General features: G+C 34.8%; 1 protein-coding gene across 2 annotated transcripts in view; it reads left to right on the forward strand.

The window, feature by feature from the left end:
• LOC106876676 (protein disulfide-isomerase A6 homolog) overlaps window positions 1-9,063 on the forward strand; it is a 29,546-nt gene that overhangs the window by 6,333 nt on the left and 14,150 nt on the right. Inside the window, exons 1-3 of one of the 2 annotated variants that reach the window (XM_014925310.2) lie at window positions 1,068-1,293; window positions 6,113-6,236; window positions 8,266-8,323. In XM_014925310.2, the coding sequence (XP_014780796.1) occupies window positions 1,272-1,293; window positions 6,113-6,236; window positions 8,266-8,323 (204 nt within the window). In that variant the 5' untranslated portion in view covers window positions 1,068-1,271. Of the gene's footprint in view, window positions 1-1,067; window positions 1,294-6,112; window positions 6,237-8,265; window positions 8,324-9,063 lie in introns of those variants that run through there. The other variant, XM_052966621.1, reaches the window with a different exon arrangement.

Here is a 9,063-nt window from a genome sequence, read left to right on the forward strand (position 1 = left end):
GCCACAAAACTTTTCGCCAAATTTGGCAAAAATGCTCATAACCCTAACCCTAACCCTAAAACCCTAACCCTAAAACCCGAACCCTAACTCTAAAACCCTAAAGCTAAAACCAGTACAAACGCACGAACAATGTCATAAATAACAGTACCGCCGATAGTTGTTGTTGACAAACAACGGCAGTAATTTTATTCAAGGGAAAAGATCCCAACAATTTGTCTAACCTCATTTCCAGGAAGGAAAGGACCTTAACTCATACAAAAGGAGAACATATTTATATCAGTTCCCCTATCTCCGCTTACTTTCTTTTTCACGTTCTACTTGTCGCTGTGTACGCTCACGTACGTGTGTGCGTGTGTGTGTGTGCATGCGTTCATTAAAAAGATAGAGAAGGGTGAGAGAAAGAGAAAGGGAAGAAAGGCGAAAAGAATAAGGGAGGGAGAAGAGGAAATAGATGAGGAAAGAAGAAAAGGGGAAAATCCGTATGTGGAAATGAGTCTTCGTGCGTTACTTGTGTACCTAAGAGGCGAAAAAGAACGGTGACAGGATGACGGAGAGGAAGAAAGAAATAACGAGTCAAATTTTAACATAACGGAACAAGAACAAAAAACTAAAGAGTTCAAACAGATAAAAAGAGAGATATGAGTATGCGAGAAATAACATATTCTTAGATAGTCTTCTTTCGCTACATTTTCCCATTTGATATTATTTATTAATTTAGAAAAGAAAAAAATTATTTTTTTAAACTTGCTACGAATCTTGTTAAATTGCTTTCAATTACTACTAGTATTTCAAATTTTCACCAGATTTGTTTTTTCAAGTTTTCTACAATGATGTAATTCCTAGAAAAGATTATGAAAGCAATTTTTATCATCAGCGCGCAAAAATTGCATTTTTTTAAAAAGTAATCTGGTAAAAATCTGAAATACTTTAAGTGGTTGGTAGAAATTTAACAAGGTCCCTAGCTACTATAGTCAACAACGTTAGGATTGAACTAGCTTCAGCAAGTATTCATTCCAGGGACGCAACTTGGACAGTAAAGTGTTATGTGTCACTTCTGTGAGTTCTCCACGTCAGATTATGAAAACAGCCAATGGCAGGCAACCACGTGAGTCTGGTAGCCAATACATACATACGGTTGTATACACACATTCATGAGAAGAGCATTTCCACCCGGCTGAAGAAAAAAAATCCCGTCATTCTTAACAACACCAGTACTTCAACTGTTTGCGAATTTTTGTTTTTCTTTTCTTTCTTGTTAAATTCTTAAAATTATGGAGGCTTTGCCTCTTTCCTGTAAGTAGTCATTTTGTTAAACCATTGATTATTCCTTATCTATATTTCAATGTCTCTCTGCGATATGTGTGTATCTATCTATCTATGTATGCATGCTTATATATATATATATATATATTGTATATAGTGAGCGGCAAGTTTTCGGCGAACCGTATCATCTTTCAAATTCTGATACTTTGGAGTCGTTTCTGTCATATCTGTTTGATACTAGTGCGAAATGTATGACTGCTTTAGTTCCTTCTTACTTAACTCTTTTCCTTACTCCTTTAATAGCTGAAGGTTGATAAATGACCAATGGGCTTTGAAATTCAGCGAAATGCACATTTTATTCCTAGATGTAAATATTAAACTGATCATAACAGACATTTTTCTAATTCTTACTGACATATATACTTTCGATCTTTATATTTATGCATTGTGTGATTAATTACATCTAATTCAACTTTCGCCCTTTATCATAGTCGTTTCTATAAAGCGATTTAGTCGCTTAACTTTTAATTAAGACGATTGATTACTGCTAACTATAGGATAGTTCTTAAAACATGTTAGAATGTATCTAGGCATACAAACTTCGTGTGAATTTAGTTAACTGTTTGGTAACCCCATTCTCTTGGTTCTTAACCATTTTCTAAGTGAAAACGCTGTCATTCAAACATCTGCTAACCAATTTGTTCGACGCTACGCTGTTTATTGTCTTTTTTAAAACATTGTGATAATTTCTTTCTCCAAAATCCATGTTATCACCCTTTACTGTTTAATTTATTGTTATGAAATAAATTTGAATATTCTGGGGGTTTGCTAAACTTCTTGTTTCTTCTTCGTATATAAGATATCAAAAGTTTTACTTTTTGAAATTATTTTACCTCTGATTTTTTACTATGTCAAATCTAATTTTAAATATTTCAGTTATATATTGTAACAGAAGTTGTCTTAACTTTTTATAATTTATTTGAAATTATATTTTGATTCATCTTTCTGAGTTTAAAACCTTTCAGTTTGATGTACTTGTTATATACTAATTTAAAGACAAGTTTCTACGCCTCCCCACAGAAGCTCATCGGAAATTAAAAGTAACCTGTCCACATACCGACTTTCCGACTCGGTTTCGATTTCCGGTTATTTCCATTACGCCTATTTTGTTCACGTCCTCTAGAAAACATGAACACCCTACAGTCTCATATTTTGCCTTGAAGTATCTAGCTCCTGCAAGAATTTTTGTAGTATTTGCGGACTTCATGTGTTTAGCAATGTGATGATCGTTATATATCATTACCTTTTCTTGTGAAACTGTCAAACCAGTGAAGGATTGTCTAGAGTAAGTCACCCAGGTAGAAATAGTAACCAAATCTTCCTCTAACTTCACACTACCATCTAAAAAAGAAAAATTTGTGACATGCAGTCCGAGATGCGCTGTTTGACAAAAAAAAAGGTCTTGAGGTTTAAATGCTTTCTGTATTAGGTTTGCTTGATCAGGACTGACTTATGGCTAAACAACTTTTGTCATAAACCTTTTTTCTGTTCTTGGATCCACGTTATATGAATACTTTTCTCAAATGCAAGAATGCACCAGCACATTTTCTCGTTACTATAAAGCATGCGTTTTGTGAGTTTTAGGTGGACTTTGTAGTTTGAAGTATGGGACCTAAGCTAAATATTAAAATATTCGCAGTGACAAAAAAAATATGTTTTGTGTTAAGTTACCTTTAATATTTATATATGATCAAATCGAGAGCATGAAGGTAACTTATCAAAGAATAAGTCCTGGGGTCGATTTGCCCGACTAAAGGCGGTGATCCAGCATGGCCGCAGTCAAATGACTGAAACAAGTAAAAGAGTATAAATTAATATTACTGAAAATGTTACCGGTCCCTGGCACATTGGTAAAAAACTGCCGATATACCACATCAGATAGTTTGAGAAGCACTGCTCTAAATCACATTATATAATGTGTCCATTATGTTGTTTAATGGAGAATTAGCTGCTATTTCTTGCAGGTTGAGTGACCATAGGCATTACTGTTTCTAGTATAGGATTGAGCCTAGTATTGTGGTTAATAAATTCTTGTACCTGTGAAGTTGCATCACTCCCTGAAGTAAAATGACATCACCAAGAACTATAAGCCACAGAGGTTGGACAAACCCATGTTGCTTTCACCAAATTGATCAGCCAAGTCATTAACCTCTTTTCAGATCAGTTGAACCAATTATGTGCCAAATCATTTTCTTTTTATCCCTAGCACTTGTTGGTAAGCTTTCACATAACTTTACAAGTCCATTAATTTTTGATAAAATGATTAGTAAGAGGAAAGGTGTTTAGCTGTGAAAACTACTTTACATCCATTCTATCCATACTATGTGGAAATGTTCAACAGTTATACTCCTAACAACCTTAATGTATATTATAAATCTTCATCTTTAACATCCATTTTTCTGTGTTTGCATGATCACAGAATGTTAGGACAGATTTTCTCCAACTAGTTGTCCTTCCCATCACCAAACCTTACCTGTTTCCAGCCACATATTTTTTTCTTGGCCAGACCTGTTTTTCAGTAAGATTAAATCAACACTGCTTGTATGATGGTGACACTGGTTAATAATCATCATGTGATGACAAGACAGGGTACACACAAGCATCAAGCTTCCTGCAGTTTCCATCTATCAGATTCACTCACGAGCCTTTGGTTAGCCAAGTGCTATTCAAGAAGATATTTCACCAAGTTGCCATGCAGTGGGACTAAACTTGAAACCACATAGTTGGGAAGCAAGTTTCATAAGCACAATATTTCTCCACTTGCATATGAAAATTAATACTTTTCTGTTTAATATGTTTTGGGTTATTTAAGTTTCTTTATAATTCTATATGCTTTATTTCATTTAACTGTTATGAACAGATATCCAATAATCTGGATGTATTATACACTTTAGACTTGTGCCCTGTCACAAGGAAGAAGCATTTGTTTTATCTGTTTAGCCTTTCATGGCTAAGTCAACAACTTATTTCCTGGAGAGGTCATTGAGGTGTATTGAAATACAATCACTTAAGAATGGTGGAAATTATCTACATCACCTTGTTAGAAATTCTTACTGCTTTATAATGTTTCTGGCATTAACTCATATTTAATCATTTCAAAAACACTTACATTCAAGGAACCTTCACTCTAAAGTAGTTTTTAAGTTCCAGTTGCATGATTCGTCTGCTGTGTTAATGATAATACTGGTAAATTATTTTGTCTTTTACACAGCCTTTATTTTTCTGACATATTTTCTGAGGCTAAACAATGGACAGTAATAATGTAGAGAATTTGGAATTCCCTTATAATTGTCTTTGACTCTAAGCAAAGATGCAGTCCTGTTAGCCTTGTTGATCTCATTGTTTATACTGTCCATTCTTATTTCTCAGTTGAGATTAATCCCTTTTGAGAAAAACTTTTTAATTCCTACAAATATGCTATTCTCCAAAATCCTTCCAACAACATACATGTTAGGGAAGAGTGCTTTTATTTAGTATGTATGAAATTATTAAATCCTTTTTAGATTCATTGTCAAATGGTCATAGCTGCTTAGAACTTGATTGAAGTAAGATGGTAACCAGCTATGCTCCAATGCTCACTAAACTGAGGATACTTTCTCCTTTAAACTCTTCACTTGGTATGTTGTTGGCACTCCGTTGCTTACGATATCGAGGGTTCCAATTGATCCGATCAACGGAACAGCCTGCTCGTGAAATTAACGTGCAAGTGGCTGAGCACTGCACAGACACGTGTACCCGTAACGTAGTTCTCGGGGATATTCAGCGTGACACAGAGTGTGACAAGGCTGACCCTTTGAATTACAGGCACAACAGAAACAGGAAGTGAGAGAGAGAAAGTTGTGGCGAAAGAGTACAGCAGGGTTCAACACCATCCCCTGCCGGAGCCTCGTGGAGCTTTAGGTGTTTTCGCTCAATAAACACTCACAGTGCCCAGTCTGGGAATCGAAACCGCGATACTATGACCGCGAGTGCGCTGCCCTAACACTGGGCCATTGCGCCTTGACACTTGCTATGACATTAGTTAAAAGGTATTTGTTATAAAGAGAAACTAGAATACAAGAAAAAAATGAAAATTTGTTGTTAATTAGTATCCTTAACTTAGTGCTTTTGTTATTTGCTGGAACAGCGTACTCATTAGACTTCATTTTTAATAATTACTTTATTCTGAAACAAAAACTATTAATCACCTAGTAATACCATCTGCCAGTAAAACTATTCAGTATCGTTGATCAAACTATACAAATGCCATTGATCAAAGTATAAACCTGAGAGTAATCAAATTTACAAAAAATTGACTTTGTAAGATTTATGATTCGTGTTGATACAATTATAATTAAAAGTACTGCAGATAAACCTTTTCATATATTACATTGTGTCCATTGGCACTCATGCTACAGTGTGTTTGTGTGCCATGTAATGGTTGTCTGGCCACACATTCAATCAACAGTTAACTTGTACACCAATGTAATTCTTCCTGGAAGAAGTGATGAAGTGGAATTCAAGTGATTGGGACATAACTAGTGTCCCAGTTTTGGTTCAATAGAGCCAAGATTGTTCTTATTGTATCTGTGAAGTCAATGGGGAATAAAGAAAAATTTTGGAACTGTGTGCCAAACAGGCAGGTGTATAATGAGGTAGTACTCACAAGAGGTCATTTTGTGAACAGTACAATTATGGTGAGTTTCATACATAATTATTGTTGATGAATCAAGGATACTTAACAATGTTGATTCTTTCACCTTCCTTCTCTCTCAATGAATGAAATGGCTTTGCTTTTTTTTTATTTTAGGTTTCCTACTGCTGTTCTTTGGAGCTGCTGTCTATTCCAACCCTATAGAACTTACACCGGACAATTTTCAATCAAAAGTAGTAAACAGTGATTCTCTTTGGATTGTTATGTTCTATGCACCATGGTATGATCACTTTATTTCATTCACTTATAAGTTTTCTCACATTTAAAACATTAGACAAAAGCCTACAGCATTTATTACATTCCGTTTCATTACAGTTCAGGGTCAGTAGAAGTTTTTGCCAAAATCACCATCTTTTACACTCTGAGAAATTATGTCAGTGTGTATCTCGTAACTCAAATGAAAATTCTTACCCAAAACGTCAGTCTCTACTTCATCTCACGACATTTTATTTTTGATGGAGATGATACTAGTACAGATCCATCACTAACTTACTAATTATTGTGACTGTCCTTATTTACTTTACAACTCTCAGTTGGGTTTGGGTTCATAGAAATAGTCTAAATCAACTTTGGAAGAAGCATTTGGGTCTGTAATCCTCACAAATAACATGACTCAGTAATCTAATCACATAGACAAACTAAAAGATTATATTACAGACTCATCCATCTCATAAAATATGTTTAAGATTTGAATTATTTCAAGGGCATTTATTTCTGTAATCAAAATGTTGTATCAGTTTTATCCATGATCTGGGCATGGTGTCTAATATTGATTTCAAATTTTGGCACAAGGCCAGAAATTTCAAGAGAGGAGGTTTGTCGATTACTTCAGCCCCAGTGCTCAACTGGTATTTTATCAACCCTGAAAGGATAAAAAGCAAAGTCAACCCCAACAGCATTCCATTCCATTCTATTCCATTCTTCTTCATTCAGTTTTAAGACCACTTAAAGTAGTAATGGCTTTGTCTAGTGCTGTTATGATACACCCAATCTGAACAATCACGCGAGAGATGCCCCAAATTTATCAAGAACTTCTGTAGTAAACACCTGTGGCATAGGCACCAATATAGTCATATGAAAGTTGGCACATTGAAAGCTTGTTTATGCAGCAAGCTGCACATAAGAATGTGTTTATTTATTGCACCAGACATAATGTTGTTTTGTAGTTTTAATTATATACTATAACAAAATACAACTAAACTCTTGTATTTTACTTTTTTATTTCATTGCTAATAACTTAGCTTTTAACATCTCAACTGTCAAATATATAATAGTAAAATATTGATTTTTTTTTAAAACTATTTATTATAAGTATTTGTTTTACAGTAGTTACATTTGCAGCTGTTAAAAATTCTATTTTTCATGTCATTTGGTATGAGATTATAGCATTAGTTTTTTGTGTTTTCCCTCATTTTAGCATAAACTAAATGAGATTTCATTTTCATTTAAACCTAGTTTTCTTGACATCAACAATGTTTCTTTAACCCATTGCATTTCAGGAGACATTGCAAACCTTGTAGTGATTCATAGAAATATACTTCTATGGTTTCCTGCTCCCAGCTCATGGAAGGGTTTGAAACATTGCTATTAAAGTATCTCATAAACTTAATACCATTTCATGTATTAGCTAAGGGAGCTTCTACATAGTCATTTGACCAGCTAAATGTAACAGCCATATCTCCTAAATTACACTCTATCTTAAAACAGTGGAGTGTAATTTGACAATTCTTAAGATTCCACAATCTTCAAAACAGAAAGGATGCATCTAGATAGTCATAACAGGAATATCTCTGATGGTATGGCTGCTCAGACAATTCTACTATAGGCACAAGGCTCTGGAAGGATGAATGGCAAAGTCAACCTCAGCAGAACTTGAACTCAGAACATAAAGACGGGTGAAATGCCGCTAAGCATTTTGTCTGGACTACTAACGATTCTGCCAGCTTGCTTGCCTTCAGAAGCTACCTTCTCAAGTAATGCAGACTCATAAGGGCTGGTTTCCATGGTGTATAAATTCCCCACCTGGACGGGACACCAGTCCGTCAAAGGAATACTCATTTTTGCCAGCAGAGTGAACTGAAACAACATGAAATGAAATGTTTTGCTCAAGAACACAATGTGTCACCTGGTCCAGGATTCAAAATCATAATTTTATAATCATGAGTCCAACACCTTAACCACTAAGCCATACACCTCCACACAATTCTACTAATAATAATAATGTTTGTTTTTGGTTAATCTTTTTTTAGGTGTGGACATTGCCAATCCTTTAAACCTGAATTCGCTAAAGCTGCTGAAATTTTAAAGGTAAGCATATTTGGCATTAGAAAAAGCATCCAGCCATAGAAACTTTACCAAGTCAGACTGGAATTTGGTGCAACTCTCCAGCTTACCTGTTCTACTCTAACCCATGCTAGCAGGAAAAAGCAGACGTTAAATGATGATGATAATGCATACCAAACAATCTATAATATACGTATATACGCTAAACATACAGACACAGGTACATGGCTACAGATATATAGGCAAGACAAAAATATATACAAATGCATATATATGAAAACACACACAAAATCTCCTGGTGTGTGCTTGTACAAGTTGTTACAGATAAAAGAAAGAAAAGGAAAAAATCAGAATAAGTTGTGGGGAGAAGAAAAAGAAATAGCAGGTCATCCCATAAGTTCTGTCCAAATTTTAAATAAAGAAAACACGTGATTAAATGTTAAATTTAATTGAAATTTAATCATCAATGTACTTTACTTGATTATGAGTTCCTTCCATCTATTTACAAGCTTTTTAATCCCATCAATGTAAAACTCTTTTGGTTTCAAAGTGAAGAACTCTGAAATGTCAGTTTCGACCTCCTCCTGGCTTGCGAAAGTTATGTCCCACAAATGATTCTGTAAACTACGAAACAAATGGTAGTCGGGAGAATAAGGTGGATGAGGAATTTTTTCCCAACCAAGCTCTTCAATCTTCAGTGATATGATCTTTGCTGTGTGTGGTTGTGCATTGTCCTGATGAAACATCACTCCTTTTTGATTCAC

The sequence above is a fragment of the Octopus bimaculoides genome, chromosome 3, assembly GCF_001194135.2.
Source record: "Octopus bimaculoides isolate UCB-OBI-ISO-001 chromosome 3, ASM119413v2, whole genome shotgun sequence".
In the NCBI taxonomy this organism is placed as follows: domain Eukaryota; kingdom Metazoa; phylum Mollusca; class Cephalopoda; order Octopoda; family Octopodidae; genus Octopus; species Octopus bimaculoides.